General features: G+C 40.2%; 1 protein-coding gene across 1 annotated transcript in view; it reads left to right on the plus strand.

Moving 5' to 3' along the window:
- Positions 1 to 20,099, plus strand: part of LOC128661629 (serine/threonine-protein phosphatase 4 regulatory subunit 1) — a gene marked incomplete in the record, with an annotated part of 255,897 nt that overhangs the window by 25,871 nt on the left and 209,927 nt on the right. The window contains 1 exon segment of the mRNA XM_053715861.1: positions 5,840 to 5,975. Within this exon segment, the coding sequence (XP_053571836.1) occupies positions 5,840 to 5,975 (136 nt within the window).

Here is a 20,099-nt window from a genome sequence, read left to right on the forward strand (position 1 = left end):
CTTTCAATAGCTGTGTCATTGAAGGAGGTAGATTTTGTGAGATGATTGAAAAACCTTGTTAAATAGGAGTGGAGGTCTTCGGTAGGTATGTCTTCAGGGATTCCACGAATTCTTAGGTTGTTCCTCCTACTCCTATTTTCCAGGTCCTCCACTTTGTCTTGTAGTGTATGGATCATGGAGGCCTGCTGCGACAGGCCAGTTTCTGTTGTGCCCAGCATGGTATTGATAACTTCTTGGGTATCCTCTAGGTCGTCTAGTCTTGCGCCCAGAGTACCAATTTCTCTTTTGACAGTGGATATTTCTGATTGTATGAAGGATTTGAGGTCCGCTATATTGGACTTGGAGGGTAGTTTATCAATAGTAGCTTGTAATATTGTAAGTTGTTGTTGTGTGACAGAGAGACCTGCTATTTGATCCGGTGGAGGGGGAGAGGCAGGTTGTGAAATGTCTTTTAACAATGAGGATGCGTCTGTTTTAGATTGGTCTGATGGAGAAAAATAAGCAGACATAGATGCAGCCTGGGCTGTGGTTTTCCCATTCTTGTCAGGCTTTGCAGGCCTTCTAGACGCCATGATGTTATATAGATGAGCAGTGTTAGAGCTATATTTAAATAAGCAGTGTGATTGAGAGTCTCAGTCTGTGTTAAAATATAGCTTAACTGACTCCAGGTTTATATCTCCCCTACTGTAGGGATTACTTGATCTGGTAGTGCTATGGCTGCTCTGATATTTCTTGTAGGTAGTAATATATATCTATATGTTAGTGTATCCACGCTATGAGATATTATGGGGTGGTAGATTGAAGATTCACATTAATTTTAGTAGACTGTTCATATAAGCTGCGAGTAATTCACATTCCCCTTTCTAATTTCCCTCTCCGAGAAACCTGCACAAGTTATGATTTATATATATAACACATCTCACCGCTCATATCTCTGTTAAGTAGACACAAGTAGGGCGTTTCATGTTGTTGCTGTGCTTACCGCTCCAGCTTTCAGCCGTTACAGGATGAGTTAGTGTCTTAGGACGCAGACAAGGTATAGACGGGTCAAAATGGCGACCGGGACTTCACCGCATGGAGAATCTTCCTTCTTGCACACTTCCACTCGGTGTTGCCGTGATGGTGAGAATAGCTACCTGCTGTTGGAGCTCAATAAATGTGTAGCTGGTTCTGCATGCTGCGAGTGAGTTGGTTTGTGTTGTGTTGTGGGTTCTTATGGCTCCGCGATCCGGATCGCGGTCTCAGATTCAGCTAAAATGCTTGCAGATTTGGAAGCTTCTTAGTGAGTTAAGGCTTCTAAGGCATAGTATCGCCACTTTTTTACTCTGGTAGGGCTTCTTATACCGGCCGATGAGGAAGAGTTGCCCCGGAGCTCACACACTATGCGGCCATGTTCCAGCACGGCCAGGCTCCGCCCCCTGATCTCTAGGTAGGTTTAATGTCAATACCCACCGGTCTCATTGTGTAAATAAGTTTTGTACCCAGGCCTAAGATCTCGTGTAGAGCTAGGGGAATCCTGGATAGCATATATCTCCCTTCCTTCTTCTAGCCCACTCCAGACTTCAACGGTTTGTATCTCTCTGTTGCGGTAGACTTCTCCTCTTCAGGACCTAGTAAATTGTTCTCTGGCAGTGACCGGACAGGCATAGCCGATACGCAGCAGTAAGATTCTACAGCTTTAAGACCCCTATGAAGTATACCCTGTTCTTTATGAGGCCTAAGCAGGCTGTAGTGTTGCGGTATAGATACCGGTAATTTCTCAAACCCATCTCTGACTGCATAGGCCGCTGCGTGCTTTGTAGCAATTTCCACCTCCATATCTATAGGACTGGTCTCGCCTCCAGTACTTCTTTGAGGTTGGTGTCATGTCTAGCTTCTATTCGTGCGTCTCCTACTCTAGGCAGGCATTGCTCTGTTAGTTCAATAAGCTGAGACACTTGCTCCTTCAAGATTCTACAGAGGTTCTCCTCCCAGATCAACGGCTCCAACTCCATCTTGAAAGCTAAAATGGATGTTTCTCTGTCATTTGCTGCAAAGTAGTTAAAAGGAGTGTTTTGATGTTCTGGAGGATGGAATCCTATGGGGTAGATCTTTACTGTATTGGTACAGTATTAGATTGATCTAAAAGGTTTGCTTAGGATTCAGGCGTCTTTGGTTTTTCAGATCATTCACTGCTGAGACTCTGCATTCCGTTGCGCACCTCAAGGGTGAGGCCCCAAGTGCGTGGTTGAGAAGCTGATTAAATGGCTGTGCAGTAATCATTGAGGTCTGGAATCACTATCCTCCTTGGGGTATAGGTCAGTTTAGGGACCGCATTAAAAGGTATAAGAGGGGGGCGGAGCTGGCCGCTGAAGATATCAGATGTGCACACTAAGAGCTCCTGATACTCTGGATGATTTAATGGCCATAACAGAGCCTGCACGGACATCAAATGATTTAATTTGAGCAAATGTACTACTGGCTTTGCTTTGTGCACTACTGAAGGGACTTTAAATCCAACTTGAGAACGATGTTTGCCTCGAAGTCCTCGGAGAAGCCATGAGGTAGCTGACGGCAGACGCCATTTTTAAGGGAGACACTGCTGGCTGTACCGAGGTCTGTGATTCTGTGAGACCGGCATTGGATCAGATTGCAAGAACTTGAACATAAAAACTAGAGGGACCACTTCTGAACACCGCAAGTATGGCGTACATATCCCACAGAACCCTTCAGATGCTCCTATCTGCACAACTCAAGTGCGTTAAGGAAGCGGTGAACGCAGGAATAGGTGCACATGGGCACGGGGCCTCCTTGGCCAAACCAGCTGGTATACAGAGTGGTATGCAGCAGAGTCACCCCAACCAGAGATTTAGCACACTAGAGGGGCTGGATTACAAAGTCCGGGCCGCCCCTGTGACGGAGGAATACTTGGCTAGCATAGCCCCCAGCGGACTGAGGGGACAGCTTCCAGCAGGTCAGGATAATGGAGTGGCTGACCGATACTGTGGCCCTGTGCGACCGATGAATTGGGGGTTTACAGAGAGACTTACTGAAATTGTGTGTGCCCACCGGCCGCAAGCAGAGACCAGAAACACAACAGCAGCGATCTATGGGTCTGAGCGTGGACAGTAAACTGAAAATGGCCGCAATATCACAAAAGCGGTTGATTCTGAAGCTGGCAATGAAGCTACCTATACTCACTCCTGCATGGCGCTCTAATGTTAAGGCTGGGGTAGGGTGAAGATGACAATTATTGGTAACCCCAGACTAATATTCGAGGTGTCTTCGGATTATTTACTAAATTCAATCTGGGGTTTACACCTTACACGTTTAGTTATGTGCACCCGTGTTAAGACATTTAGTGTTACAATATATAAGGTAGAGATGACTGTTATTGGTAACCCCAGGCTAATATCCTTGTTGTTTTCTGGTTCTGGGCTAAGTTAAATCTGAGGTTTACACTTTAAACGTTTAGTTATGTGCACCCGTGTTAGGACATTTAGTGTTAAAATATATGACAATCATATTTCAGTGGTCTGTCTCCCTGGCTACATAACGTGTACTGCCCAATAAGGAGCTTATACTGGCTCATAGATATTAGTAGCATAACGTTATTGTGCACATCATTCAGATTGTTTTTGTATATATGTTACCTGCATAATTACTGCAAGCATACTTCATGTTTATTGCTGCTCACAACCCTTATCCCAATGCTGTCTCACTATGCCATTATTTGTTATGGGAACTTTCCTTCCGTTCCTATGCCGATACCATTAGCTCAGGTTCATTTATAATGTGTTGCATCTTTAATATGCTAGTGTTAACATGTTCTATGTTCTGGCTCACCATACTAAGCGCCCCAAAAATAGGTGTTTCAAGCGCATAATAATAGTCTGGGTCACCCCATTTCCCTTGTAGGTGGCATCCCAGGGAGCATGATATAGTGCCACCTAGGGTCAGCCCTGATAGTACTATTGTGGGACCTTGATGTTGCTCTATCTTGTAGTTTGCTTTGCCTATGCAGTTTGCCGTTGGCTATTTCCAACATAGGTTGCGGACATCTTATCTGTTTATCCTTCCCGTGGGTTAGGGGAGAGCCCCGGGGGAGATATTTTCGTAAATTTGTGTAATTGATGTCATGGCAGCTATATTATAATTCTACCAACTGTTGGTCATAAGCACGATACTTTTAATGATAATTGTCATACCATCCTTATGAGTCTGTCCGCCCTGGGGGTGAGAGAGGGCCCTCAGTGGGGACAACTATATATCTAGTAGTGTTTTAACCTAAGTATCATTATTACACTTAGTCCAAGATAACAATTGCACGGTATTTGTTTCTCCTTCTGGGCCAGTGGCCAGGGCCCTGAGGGAGTCCTTGTAAAGGAAGCATAACCCACGAACATGCAAACGTTTGGTTAATTATCACGAGATCCCTAAGTTGCATACGGCAGCTGAACATTGTGCTACAAACGCATCCACTCAAGACTGATCTTAGCTTAAACTATGTAATCTAGAGATGCTATACAGTTAAGCTCCATAGTATGGTAGAAGGGCTCTCAGCCTTGCAGGATGCCCAGGTTTTTGTTATGCGTTTTAGTTTTAAAGAAAGCTATGGAAAATATTTTATGCCTAGAGCAAGCAACACCTATCTTTACCTCTTATATTCTGTTCAGCCTAACAACCCTTATGTTTATAGATATGAGATACCCAGCATTAGCCCACCTCCTCCCCCCCCCTAAAGCAGAGCCCACTCCAGGGTTCCAACTAGGCGGACTACTTTCGCCTCAATCTTTCTTATTTTATAAATATGTGTTCTCACCGAATTGAATTTTATTGCTTATTCTTTGGGTATGGAACTACGATTTATATAAAGTTGTTTTCTTATGTGTTTAATGTACGTTATTCCTCCCTGGATATATTTGTATGAACTTCATGTTTACAGATACTTGAGCAGGGGTCCTGCGCGACCCCAATTGTTACCTTTTTCTTTTAAATCAAATAAAAACTATAAAAAAAAAAAAAAAGTTTAATTTTGACTAGACTGTCCCTTTAAGTATATGGCCTAGCTCGTTTCTAGCCTTACAATTTTCACAGTTATATTTGTACCTTTTTATTTCCACATTTTTAGGGAGTGTTCCAAATAAACGTGACAACCAATCAGGAGTTTTTGTCTTGCTTTGCACTTAGCTATGACAAAGATCCTGAGCACAGTCTAAAAAAAAAAAAAGGTATAAGATAGAAGAGTGTAGCTACAAAATGTTAGTCCTGCAGCTCAAGCATTGTGCGTCTTATCCGCTCAGGCGTCAGCTCTGCCCCAATACACAAGTTTTATTTCAAAATTATGATAATTAATAACTCTTACATTTCTATTCTTTTGCTGGCACAATATTTATTGCTCCTTGTTATGTGACAGAACAGGTTACCATGAAAATATAGACCTGTTCATACCCCCAAACCATTGCTTTCATTTTGTAGTATAAAGTTTTTTTAAAGGTACATTAAACTCTATATATTATACATATGAAAAGAGCACTGTTTAAACATATTTACATTTTTTTTTTTTATGCATAAAACGGTTACATTTATTTAGATTTTTAATTTTAACATAAAGTTCACATTGTGTGTAACTTGGACTGATTGCTTACTGAATGATGATTAAAATTCCCACATCTCTCTTGGTAGACAGGAATAGCCTGACAAACATACAAAAAAATGTAATAACTACAGGAACGTCTAACAAAAATCAGTAATATTTGTAAAAATTCCATCACACTTAGATGCAACAAAGAAAGAAAAAAAAAAAAGTGACTTTAATGTCCCTTTAATTTACAAGTCATGTCTCTGATGTTTCTGATAGTTGGTGTGGATGACTGCAGCTCAGAGTCTGATGTGATTATTATACCTTCAGCCCTGGACTATGTCTCGCAAGATGAAATGTTAACCCCACTTGGGAAACTGGACAAGTACGCTGCAAGTGAAAACATATTTAATAGGTATGTACAACACCGATGTTTTCAAATATGGTATTTCACATGCACACTTTTAAATGTGTATGTATGTTACACACACACACACACACACACACACACACACACACACACACACACACACACAGTAGAAGGCCCAAATGACAAGCAGAAGGGCTCAACTCGTGTGTATGTATATATATATATATATATATATATATATATATATATATATATATATATATATATATATATATATATCTATATATGTGTATGTGTGTATATATATATATATATATATATATATATATATATATATATATATATACACACACACACGAGTGGCAGAAATAAACAACATATGTTGAAAAACAAAATAAAGTGTAATGTCTATACACACTATGCACATGAAACTATAACATAGATAAATAGACAACGGATTTGAGGACAATAAAAGTTCATAAGTTCCCAAATAGGTGTGAAAATATGTCCATATATGAGGCAAAAGAGTACAAAGTAGAAACACAATGTTTTCCCACAGGACGGCCCCTCAGTGAGAATACTTACAAAATGGACCCTCAATAATATGAGGTAATGATGCGTGGTTAGACTCTGTATTGGGTGAATACCCAAACTGTGAGGTATAGGCAGTCACGCCCCCTAGATTTTCTCTATTCCGTCTGCTTCGAATTCTGTCAAACCCTCCGTGAATGTAGTAGTAATATCAGGCTTCTCCTCCCTCAAAAATGTACGTGGTGCCCACACTTCAAGAGGTATGTGACTGGAGGAATGTGAAGGAGTCAATTCGGAAGATGCAGCTGTGTGGCTAATGCAACCGGAGCAAGCCAAACAGAGGACGGAGAGGAGTTGAGCAGCACTTGGCGATGACGTCAGACGGGAGCAGGTAAGATAGTTGTCGGACACTGCGCGCAGCTCCTATGAACAACAGCTGACAAGCAAACAGGCAATTCGAAGATTTTGAGGGAGCAGGATTGGATCTGAATTAGGTAGGATTTCCAATCTACGTATCCACAGAATCGGAATAGGCAAAGGCTGTATTCAGCGATCTGTTTATAGGGACAGAACTTCCTCGCTGGCATTTGCGAATTAACCATTGGAGAGCAAAGAGGCTCGTGCCAGTTATTTACTACTACATTCACAGAGGGTTTGACAGAATTTGAAGCAGACGGAGTAGAGAAAATCTAGGGGGTGTGACTGTCTATATCTCAGTTTGGGGATTCATCCAATACAGAGTCTAACCACGCATCATTACCTCATATTATTGAGGGTCCATTTTGTAAGTATTCTCACTGAGGGGCCGTCCTGTGGGAAAACATTGTGTTTCTACTTTGTACTCTTTTGCCTCATATATGGACATATTTTCACACCTATATGGGAACTTATGAACTTTTATTGTCCTCAAATCCGTTGTCTATTTATCTATGTTATAGTTTCATGTGCATAGTGTGTATAGACATTACACTTTATTTTGTTTTTCAACATATGTTTATTATACTTTTTATAATTATTGTCTGATGTTGCTCTTATAAACAAGTCATTTATGGTATTGTTCCTGTAACTCTTCTCAGCGCTTAACCCAACCCATTTATATAATATATATTTATTTTACCATATACTGTCAGAAGAATATCGGTGCATAAAAATAAATGTACCAAGAAAAAAAGATAAGGAATACAGCATGAAATGAAACAAGTATTTATTGCTCTCTTGTGCTAGAGCTAAATATCACATCCAATATATTCAAAATACTTGGCTGTTAAATCAGTATTACACAGCAATAAGATTACACTTTAAACACACTGTATCTATATACAGTCACGTGAGAGCAACAATAATGGATGTGATATTTAGCTCTAGCACGAGAGCAATAAATACTGGCTTCATTTAATGAAAAAGAGTGCTGTATTCCCTATCTTTTTTTTCTTGGTACATTTATTTTTATGCACCGATATTCTTCTGACAATATATGGTAAAATAGTATTTATAGGGCCTGCACCATTATTGATGTAATATATAAGTAGCCAACATTTCTCTCAATTATATTAGCCATTTGTCCTGTACTATCACAAATATATATATATATTTATTATAATGTGTGTGTATGTTTAATGCCTAGAGTCTGTTGTAAATCCGATATTAAAAAGCAAAAAAAAAAATCCAAACTTAAAGGAACAGTCAACACCAGAATTTTTGTTGTTTTAAAAGATAAATAATCCCTTTATTACCGATACCCCAGTTTTGCATAACCAACACTGTTCTATTAATATACTTTTTACCTCTGTGATTAACTTGTATCTAAGAATCTTCAGACAGCCCCCTGATCACGACATTTTATTTATTATCCATTGACTTTCATTTTAGCCAATTAGTGCAGTGTCTGCCACAAGCCACGGGCGTGATCACAATGTTATCTATAGGGTTTACATGAACTAGCTCTCCCCTGTTGTGAAAAGCAAATAAAAAGCATGTGATAAGAGGCGACCTTCAAGGGCTTAGAAATTATCATATGAGCCTTCCTAGGTTTAGCTTTCAGTTTAAGAATACCAAAAGAACAAAGCAAAATTGGTGATAAAAGTAAATTGGAAAGTTGTTTAAAATGACATGCCCCATTTGAAACATGAGTTGTTGTTTTTTTTTGGACTTGACTGTCCCTTTAAATTGTCCCTTTAAAATTCTACTCTTTCTCCAACATAGGTGTGTCCGGTCCACGGCTTCATCCTTACTTGTGGGATATTCTCTTCCCCAACAGGAAATGGCAGAGAGTCCCAGCAAAGCTGGTCACATGATCCCTCCTAGGCTCCGCCTACCCCAGTCATTCTTTGCCGTTGCACAGGCAACATCTCCACGGAGATGGTTAAGTGTTTAAATGTAGTTTTTATTCTTCAATCAAGTGTTTGTTATTTTAAAATAGTGCTGGTATGTACTATTTACTCTGAAAAAGAAAAGAGATGAAGATTTCTGTTTGTAAGAGGAAGATGATTTTAGCAAACGTTACTAAAATCGATTGCTGTTTCCACACAGGACTGTTGAGATGAAGTAACTTCAGTTGGGGGAAACAGTTGGCAGACTTTTCTGCTTGAGGTATGACTGGCCACATTTCTAACAAGACTATGTAATGCTGGAAGGCTGTCATTTCCCCTTATGGGGACCGGTAAGCCATTTTCTTAGATTAAGTAAAAGAATAAAGGGCTTCATAAGGGCTTAAAAAACTGGTAGACATTTTTCTGGGCTAAAACGATTACTTTGCTAAGCAGAGAAAGGATTATCTGCAAGTTCTCTGAAGGGACAGATCTCTGCTTTATCTGTTTTACTTCACAAAAGACTGGCAGCTGTGCCAGATGTTCAAGCATTTGTTCAGGCTCTGGTTAGGATCAAGCCTGTTTACGGAATGTAAGGGTTCAAACGGAACCCCTTGAAGAACTGAAAGAACTAGATTTAGACTCCAGGGAGGAGTCAAAGGTCTGTAGATATTAAGTTATTATCTTGGAAAGTTTTGTTTTTGGTTGCAATTTCTTCTGCTAGAAGAGTTTCAGAGTTATCTGCTCTGCAGTGTTCTCCGCCCTATCTGGTGTTCCATGCAGATAAGGTGGTTTTGCGTACTAAGCCTGGTTTTCTTCCGAAAGTTGTTTCCAACAAAAATATTAACCAGGAGATAGTTGTACCTTCTTTGTGTCCGAATCCAGTTTCAAAGAAGGAACGTTTGTTACACAATTTGGACGTAGTCCGTGCTCTAAAATTCTATTTAGAGGCTACTAAAGATTTCAGACAAACATCTTCCTTGTTTGTTGTTTATTCTGGTAAAAGGAGAGGTCAAAAAGCGCCTTCTACCTCTCTTTCTTTTGGGCTTAAAAGCATTATCCGATTGGCTTATGAGACTGCCGGACGGCAGCCTCCTGAAAGAATCACAGCTCACTCCACTAGGGCTGTGGCTTCCACATGGGCCTTCAAGAACGAGGCTTCTGTTGACCAGATATGTAAGGCAGCGACTTGGTCTTCTCTGCACACTTTTGCCAAATTTTACAAATTTGATACTTTTGCTTCTTCGGAGGCTATTTTTGGGAGAAAGGTTTTGCAAGCTGTGGTGCCTTCCGTTTAGGTAACCTGATTTGCTCCCTCCCTTCATCCGTGTCCTAAAGCTTTGGTATTGGTTCCCACAAGTAAGGATGACGCCGTGGACCGGAAACACCTATGTTGGAGGAAACAGAATTTATGCTTACCTGATAAATTACTTTCTCCAACGGTGTGTCCGGTCCACGGCCCGCCCTGGTTTTTTTAATCAGGTCTGATGAATTATTTTCTCTAACTACAGTCACCACGGTATCATATGGTTTCTCCTATGCATATTTCCTCCTGTCCGTCGGTCGAATGACTGGGGTAGGCGGAGCCTAGGAGGGATCATGTGACCAGCTTTGCTGGGACTCTTTGCCATTTCCTGTTGGGGAAGAGAATATCCCACAAGTAAGGATGACGCCGTGGACCGGACACACCGTTGGAGAAAGTAATTTATCAGGTAAGCATAAATTCTGTTTTTATAAAACTTAAATTTAGTAGCGATACAGCAATATCATACTTTGTTACTTACAACTTCTGAGATTTGTAAGCCAGCCAGTATTTTATTTGAATAAGCAAATGGTTACTGTATGTTTATTAATGTCAAACAAGTGAATAACACACACAAACAGTATTCAAGACAATGTGATCCAATATTTGTACTGCATTAGGTACAATATTTGTACTGCATAAGGTACAATAATATTGACAAATTACAGGTACCCTGTACTAAATAAATACACACAGTCTACTCTAATTTTATTTCCAATATTCTAACGGTACTATCAATAAAAATGTAATTTTAAATTCCATTAAATCCAACCCATCGTGCTAAAGTATATACAAACTTTATCACAATAAATTGCAGATAAAGAGAGCTATTGGGTATACATTATTGTTCAGAGTGCTCTACACAGAACTTTAAATGGAACTAAATATTAGTATACAGCACCTATTTTTCCTCAATATATAATAAAAGGAAATTGTATACGATTACCACATTAGTAAATTTATTCTATTTTAGATTTCCATATGTAGTGCCATTGATTTACGCAAATTATTAAAGGGACAGTCAAGTTTAAAAAAAAAAAAAAAACTTACATGATTCAAATAGGGCTTGTAATTTTAAACATCTTTCCAATTTACTTTTATCATCAATTTTGCTTTAATCTCTTGGTAATCATAGTTGAAAGCTAAACCTAGGAGGTTCATATGCTAATTTTAGACCTCGAGTGCCGCTTCTAATCTAAATGCATTCTGACAGTTTTTCACCACTAGAGGGCGTTAGTTCATGTGTTTCATATAGATAACATTGAGCTCAAGCACGTGAATTTACCAAGGAGTGAGCACTGATTGGCTAAAATGCAAGTCTGTCAAAAGAACTGAAATAAGGGGCAGTCTGCAGAGGCTTAGCTACAAGGTAATTACAGAGGTAAAACATGTATTATTATAACTGTTATGCAAAACTGGGGAATGTATAAGGGATTATCTATCTTTTAAAACAACAATTCTGGTCTTGACTGTCCCTTTTAAACTGCCCCTGCCCTGAGTGCTTTGCATGACAAAATCAATGACCTCACTGAGGTTTATAACCATATTTTCCTCAACCTAGCCCATATCCTCATCTGTACACACAGGCATCGCCTCATTCCACTATCTCATTTATCTACATCACAACAGCACCTGATGGCCCTCAATTACCCTAATATGTATCTGCAATTCTCTGTTACCCTTCCCACCCTAGTCTATTTTTAAACCCCTCCCATCTTTTTCTCATACAGAGTCCACCTTATCCTTTTCATTAAACATGGTCTCTTTCTCACCCTCTTATCTTTGTCTCTCATGCACATCAATCGTCTCATACTCAAACTGCTCTGACACACCACCTTTACCCTTTCTTGCCCTAATTTCTCACACACACAGCCTCTTCTGTCCTCTTGTTTTTCCTTGTACAACATCCCTTGCTTACTTTTCTCAGCATTACCTTACCTCTTACAGCATTATCCTCCACCCCCCCCCCCGACACAGAGCATCCTTCTGACCCTCTTACACACATCATACATAATCCCTCCTTGTCTTCTCAGATCACAGTTAACATATTTATTTTTATAATGAACGAGTTAGTGAGGATTAAAGGGACAATTAACTCAAAAAAATGTATCCCCTTTAATCTGTTCCCAATAATGCACTTTACCTGCTAGAGTGTATTAAATTGTTTACAAGTATTTCTATGACCCTTATATTGGCATTTGGAATAGTTGATTTAGCCTGTGGTATCCCCACCCAACCGGAAAGTTTTTGGCCTCAAGGCCAAGCTGTGTTAACACAGCCAGTAGAAGAAATTACACTCCCAGTGGGTTACAGAAGAGATAAGGTAATAAAAAGTTAATTTTCCATTGTTCTCTCCAAGTATTGGTGATTGGTTTATGGACAGATATAAGATAAAGAAGCATGTGTATGTACACAATGTGATAAAGTAATGAGATCTGATTATACCTACAAGCTCAACCCATTTTAGTAGGTTGTGGCTTCAATCAGCTGATTCATATACACAAATAAGCCTTAAAAAAGCAAATCTCATACATTTTTAATACTCTGCAGCTGGTAAAAAAAAGTTATAGGAAACATTAAGGGAAAAACAGTTTTAAAGTATACTGTCCCATTAAGATCAAACGGCAATTAGTAATTATTTAAATCCATAACTATCAAACGAAATACTATAAACACCACTAAAAATAATTAATATCTATTACTGAGCACAAATTACAATTTAGAATGTTTTTAAATTTTTTTATAATTCTAATGATTAAAAAAAAATACAAAATTAAAGAATACTATGTAATCCATTGAAAATTGTTTTCTCTTTCATAAATGAGACAGGCACGCACACAGCAAGAGATATTGAAAGAGTTTCAGCAACTATATAAAATTAGCAAACCCTGTTAACGTTTCCCAAAACATGAAATTATGCTACCATGATTTAATTTGTAATAATTTTGTTCCTCACTATCTCCCCGTTTAAAGGGGCAGTAAACTTACAAACTAATGTTATATAATTCTGCACATAGTGCAGAATTATATAACTTTAGTTTACCAGCAGCTTTATACATTAAAGTATTGCAGATACATTTCTCCAACATTGGTGTGTCCGGTCCACGGCTTCATCCTTACTTGTGGGATATTCTCTTCCCCTACAGGAAATGGCAAAGAGAGCACCCAGCAAGAGCTGTCCATATAGTCCCCCCTCTGGCTCCGCCCCCCAGTCATTCTCTTTGCCGCTCTGAACAAGTAGCATCTCCACGGGGATGGTAAAGAGTATGTGGTGTTAGTTGTAGTTTTTTATTTCTTCTATCAAGAGTTTGTCATTTTTAAATAGTGCCGGTTTGTACTATTTACTCTACAACAGAAAATGAAGAAGATTTCTGTTAAAGAGGAATATGATTTTAGCAGTAGTAACTAAAATCTATTGCTGTTCCCACGCAGGGCTGTTGAAACCAGAGAACTTCAGTTGGAGGGAACAGTTTGCAGGCTTATCTGCTGCAGGTATGATCAGTCATATTTCTAACAAGACATGTTAATGCTAGAAGACTGTCAGTTTTCCCTTATGGGGTAAGTAAGCCATTTTCTTAGACTCATAACAGATTAAGGCTTATTAATAGGCTCTATGCTGGTTGACACTATTGTGGGCTAAATCGATTGATTTATTTCATACTTTGATGGCTTTTAGAGTGTTTTGGGTACTTAAAAGCACTTTTGGGAACGTTTTTATTCGCTCGGCATTTAGTTAGACTACTATTTCAGTCAGAAAGGCCCCTTGACTCTGGTATGCAGAGGAAGGAGGCCCTGTTTTCGCGCCTCAATTGCGCAGTTTACTTCCATGGCAGTGCATGCAGCTTCATGTGAGGGGTCCTGTGGCTACAAAAAGGACTCAGGAAGATTTATTTCAGTGCTGAATAACTCTCAGGGAAGGTAAAAAGCCGCAGCAAGGCTGTGGCAGTGATTGTAGTGTACTAAAATTGTTAAATTGAACAAATAGCTCCGGTTTGCTCATTTTAAGGGTTAAAGTCTTGAAACTTGGTGTGCAATACTTTCAAGGCATTAGGACTCTGGGGTAAAAATTTTGTAAAAATCGGACATTGACTTCATTGTTTTTCGAAATATCAGAAATAAAGTGTGCCTGTTTATTATTTAAAGGGACAGTAACGCTTTTCTTTAAAAACGCTTTTATTGCATTATTAGCCGGCCAAATTCTGTCTAACATGTCTATACCTTCAGATAGCTTATGTTCTGTGTGTATGAAAGCCAAGGTGGTTCCCCCTATTAATGTATGCGCAAAGTATGGACAGTACTGTCACATTGAATAAGATTGCCCAAGATGATTCTTCTAATGAAGGTAGTGGGGATAGTTCTTCATCCTCTCCTTCTGTGTCAACACCAGTTTTGCCCGCGCAGGCGATACCTAGTTCATCTAGCGTGCCAATGCTTGTTACTATGCAGCAATTAACAGCAGTAATGGATAATTCTATAGCAAATCTGTTATCCAAACTGCCATCCTATCCTAGAAAGCGTGATAGCTCAGTTTTAAATACAGAAGGTTGGCGCTGAGGACAATTTATCAGTTATACCCTCACATCAATCTGAATTGGCAGTGAGGGAGGGTCTGTCTGAGGGGGAAATTTCTGATTCAGGAAAAGTTTCTCAGCAGGCAGACACTGATGTCGTAACATTTAAATTTAAGTTAGAACACCTCCGCGCCCTGCTTAAGGAGGTCCTAACTACTCTTGATGACTGTGATTCTTTGGTAATTCCAGAGAAATTGTGCAAGATGGACAAATTCTTAGAGGTCCCAGTGCACGCTGATGCCTTTCCGATACCCAAGCGGGTGGCAGACATAGTGACTAAGGAGTGGGAAAAGCCAGGTATACCTTTTTGTTCCACCTCCTATATTCAAGAAAATGTTCCCCATTGTTGACCCCAGAAGGGACGCATGGCAAACGGTTCCTAAGGTTGAGAGGGCAGTGTCAACGTTGGCTAAGCGCACAACTATTCCTATTGAGGACAGTTGCGCTTTTAAAGATCCTATGGATAAAAAATTGGAAGGATTGCTAAAGAAGATATTTGTTCAACAAGGTTTCCTTCTTCAACCAATCTCGTGCATTATTCCTGTCACCACGGCAGCGTATTTTTGGTTCGAGGAACTAGAAAATTCGCTCCAAAAAGAGACTCCATATGATGAAGTCATGGACAGAATTCACGCACTAAAGTTGGGTAATTCCTTTATTTTGGATGCCGCTTTCCAATTGGCTAAGTTAGCGGCGAAAAATTCAGGGTTTGCAATAGTGGCACGCAGAGCGCTTTGGCTAAAATCCTGGTCGGCGGATGTGTCGTCCAAGAATAAATTGCTTAATATTCCTTTCAAGGGTAAGACCCTTTTCGGGCCGGAATTGAAAGAGATTATTTCGGACATTACTGGTGGAAAGGGACATGCCCTTCCACAGGACAGGCCTTTCAAGGCTAAGAACAAATCTAATTTTCGTTCCTTTCGCAATTTCAGGAACGGACCGAATCCTAACTCTGCGGCCTCCAGACAAGAAGGCAACTCTTCCCAGCCTAAACCAGCATGGAAACCATTGCAAGGCTGGAACAAGGGTAAACAGGCCAAGAAGCCTGCTGCTGCTACCAAGACAGCATTAAGGGGTAGCCCCCGATCCGGGACCGGATCTAGTAGGGGGCAGACTTTCTCTCTTCGCTCAGGCTTGGGTAAGAGATGTTCCGGATCCCTGGGCACTAGAAATAGTCTCTCAGGGGTATCTTCTAGAGTTCAAGGAACTTCCTCCAAGGGGAAGGTTCCACATGTCTCGCTTATCTTCAGACCAGATAAAGAGACAGGCATTCTTACATTGCGTAGGAGACCTATTAAAAATGGGAGTGATAAACCCAGTTCCAACAGTGGAACAAGGTCTGGGTTTTTACTCAAACCTGTTTGTAGTTCCCAAGAAAGAGGGAACTTTCAGGCCAATTCTGGATCTAAAAATTCTAAACAAATTCCTCAGAGTTCCATCATTCAAAATGGAAACCATTCGGACAATTTTACCAACAATCCAGGAGGGTCAATATATGACTACCGTGGACTTAAAGGATGCGTACCTGCATATTCCTATCCACAAAGATCATCATCAGTTCCTGAGGTTCGCCTTTATGGACAAACATTACCAGTTTGTGGCTCTTCCGTTCGGTTTAGCCACTGCTCCCAGAATCTTCACAAAGGTGCTAGGGTCCCTTCTAGCGGTTCTAAGGCTGAGGGGCATTGCTGTAGCACTTTATCTAGACGGCATTCTAATCCAAGCGTCGTCTCTTTCCAAAGCAAAGGCTCATACAGACATTGTTCTAGCCTTTCTCAGATCTCACGGATCTCAAACTATTGGAAATAACTACTTTTAAACGTTCCCGAAATTTTAAAATTCCCCCACTTACGCTGGCTCTTGTGTTCCTGGTACCTCCCCTCTCTTTCTCCAGCATACAGAATAAGATCTCTTACTCAGAATTTGCGGTGGTGGTTCTCCCTCCAATGAAGTAGCTTTAAAAAAAAATTAAAAAGTGTGTATTCTATCTATCTCTATCCGATGCATTGTTACTCCATATGTCAAATTAAACTTTAGATCAGATGCATGAACCCTATTAGATCTCAGATCATATTCAAAACCCTTGCAGTCTCCATGCACATGTTCAAATCACACTTTGGATCAGACCCATGGTCACTACTGTCCCTTAAAGGGACATAAAAACCCAAAAAGGTTATTTTATGATTTAGGTAGAAGATACAACTTTCCAGTTTACTTCTATCATCACATTTGCTTTATTCTCTTGGTATCATTTGTTGAAGGAGCACCAAAGCACTACTGGGTGCTCCTAGTAGTGCTGTGTGTATGTATGTATGTATGTATGTGTGTATGTATGTATGTATATGTATAACCCCATCATGCAGAAAAAAAGTTGTTTCTGAGACCCCACCAAGCAAACCACACATAGCATTCTAGTTGTGACTGCAACAAATACTTTAGAAGATGTGTATTCCTTCTGAATTGGTTTTAATATGTTTAACACATTTTCCTTCTTTTTAAAGCACTAGCAAACCTCTCTACTGCTTGACATATTTTACAATACTTTCTGTTCCTGTACCAAGATCTTGCTAAACAAACACAGCTCATGTCCTTCCCTGGTTTTTTTTTTCTGCTTCAAGATTTGAGAGAAGGGTTTAAATAAGTAATTTAAGCAGCAGCACTTACATAGCAAAGAGGGCCCACCTTCATCACTCACTAATCTGCGCGCAAACCCATTGTTTAGTGTTTTTACAAAATAAGGAGGCAAGCATCTACCCTTCCACTTTGCTTGGAGAAAGGGGGGTGGAGCACATGGGGGTGCTGTAGAGGGAAATAACTTTTCTTCATAAATGGAAAGAGTCCACAGCTGCATTCATTACTTTTGGGAAATAAGAACTTGGCCACCAGGAGAAGGCAAAGACACCCCAGCCAAAGGCTTAAAGGGCCATTATAATATACACTCATTTTCTCCAACATTGGTGTGTCCGGTCCACGGCGTCATCCTTACTTGTGGGAATATCTCTTCCCCAACAGGAAATGGCAAAGAGTCCCAGCAAAGCTGGCCATATAGTCCCTCCTAGGCTCCGCCCACCCCAGTCATTCTCTTTGCCGTTGCACAGGCAACATCTCCACGGAGATGGTTAAGAGTATGTGGTGTTTAGTTGTAGTTTTTTATTCTACTATCAAGAGTTTGTTATTTTAAAATAGTGCTGGTATGTACTATTTACTCTGAACAGAAAAAGATGAAGAATTCTGTTTAAGAGGAAGATGATTTTAGCAGACAGTAACTAAAATCGTTTGCTGTTTCCACATAGGACTGTTGAGATGAAGTAACTTCAGTTGGGGGGAAACAGTTAGCAGACTTTTCTGCTTAAGGTATGACTAGCCATATTTCTAACAAGACTGTGTAATGCTGGAAGGCTGTCATTTCCCCTCATGGGGACCGGTAAGCCATTTTCTTAGTCTCAAACAGAATAAAGGGCTTAATATGGGCTATAAAACTGGTAGACACTTTTATGGGCAAAATCGATTGCTTTATTTGGGCATTTTATTCATGTTTATGCTTGTTATTCACACTTATAAACTTGGGGAACGTTTTTTAACGTCAGGCACTGTGTTAGACACCTTTTCAGTCAGGAAGGACCTTCCCAGTTGTAGGCTGAGCCTCATTTTCACGCCATTACTGCGCAGTTACTTTTGAGAGCAAGACATGCAGATGCATGTGTGAGGATCTGAAAGTAGTTGGAAAAGTTCCTAGAAGGCTTCTTTTGGTATCGTATTCCCCCCTGGGTTTGGTAGAGTCGCAGCAAAGGCTGTAGCTGGGACTGTAGAGGGGTTAAAACTGTAACCGGCTCCGGTTTCGTTATTTTAAGGGTTAAAGCTCTGAAAATTGGTGTGCAATACTTTGAATGCTTTAAGACACTGTGGTGAAATTTTGGTAAATTTTGAACAATTCCTTCATACTTTTTCACATATTCAGTAATAAAGTGTGCTCTGTTTAAAATTTAAAGAGACAGTAACGGTTTTGTTTTAAAACGGTTTTTGTGCTTTATTGACAAGTTTAAGCCTGTTTAACATGTCTGTACCTTCAGATAAGCTATGTTCTATATGTATGAAAGTCAATGTGTCTCCCCCTTCAAAATTATGTGATAATTGTGCCATAGCGTCCAAACATAGTAAGGACAGTACTGCCACAGATAGTAAAATTGCCCAAGATGTTTCATCAGATTATTACTTACTTGCTTATTACTATGCAGCAATTGACGGCAGTAATGGATAACTCCATAGCAAATATTTTATCCAAAATGCCTGCATATCAGAGAAAGCGCGATTGCTCTGTTTTAAACACTGAAGAGCAGGAGGGCGCTGATGATAATTGCTCTGTCATACCCTCACACCAATCTGCAGGGGCCATGAGGGAGCTTTTGTCAGATGGGGAAATTTCAGATTCAGGAAAAATTTCTCAACAGGCTGAACCTGATGTTGTGACATTTAAATTTAAATTAGAGCATCTCCGCGCACTGCTTAAGGAGGTGTTATCTACTCTGGATGATTGTGACAACCTGGTCATTCCAGAAAAATTATGCAAGATGGACAAGTTCCTAGAGATTCCGGTGCACCCCGACGCTTTTCCTATACCCAAGCGGGTGGCGGACATAGTGAATAAGGAGTGGGAAAAGCCCGGCATACCTTTTGTCCCCCCTCCTATATTTAAGAAATTATTTCCTATGGTCGACCCCCAGAAAGGACTTATGGCAGACAGTCCCTAAGGTTGAGGGGGCAGTTTCTACTCTAAACAAGCGCACTACTATTCCTATCGAGGATAATTGTGCTTTCAAAGATCCTATGGATAAAAAATTGGAGGGTTTGCTTAAAAAGATTTTTGTACAGCAAGGTTACCTTCTGCAAGCCATTTCGTGCATTGTTCCTGTCACTACAGCAGCGTGGTTCTGGTTCGAGGAACTAGAAAAGTCGCTCAGTAGAGAGACTCCATATGAGGAAGTTATGGACAGAGTTCACGCACTTAAGTTGGCTAATTCTTTTATTTTAGATGCCGCTTTGCAATTAGCTAGATTATTGGCGAAAAATTCAGGGTTTGCAATTGTGGCGCGCAGAGCGCTTTGGCTAAAGTCTTGGTCAGCGGATGTATCATCCAAGACAAAATTGCTTAATATTCCCTTCAAGGGTAAAACTCTCTTTGGGCCAGAATTGAAAGAGATTATCTCAGACATCACTGGGGAAAGGGCCACGCCCTCCCACAAGATAGGCCTTTCAAAGCCAAGAATAAGTCTAATTTTCGTTCCTTTCGTAACTTCAGGAACGGACCGGCCTCTAATTCTGCATCCTCTAAGCAAGAGGATAATGCTTCACAAACCAAACCAGCCTGGAAACCGATGCAAGGCTGGAACAAGGGTAAGCAGGCCAAGAAGCCTGCTGCTGCTAACAAAACAGCATGAAGGAGTAGCCCCCGATCCGGGGA

The sequence above is a fragment of the Bombina bombina genome, chromosome 5 (assembly GCF_027579735.1).
Source record: "Bombina bombina isolate aBomBom1 chromosome 5, aBomBom1.pri, whole genome shotgun sequence".
In the NCBI taxonomy this organism is placed as follows: domain Eukaryota; kingdom Metazoa; phylum Chordata; class Amphibia; order Anura; family Bombinatoridae; genus Bombina; species Bombina bombina.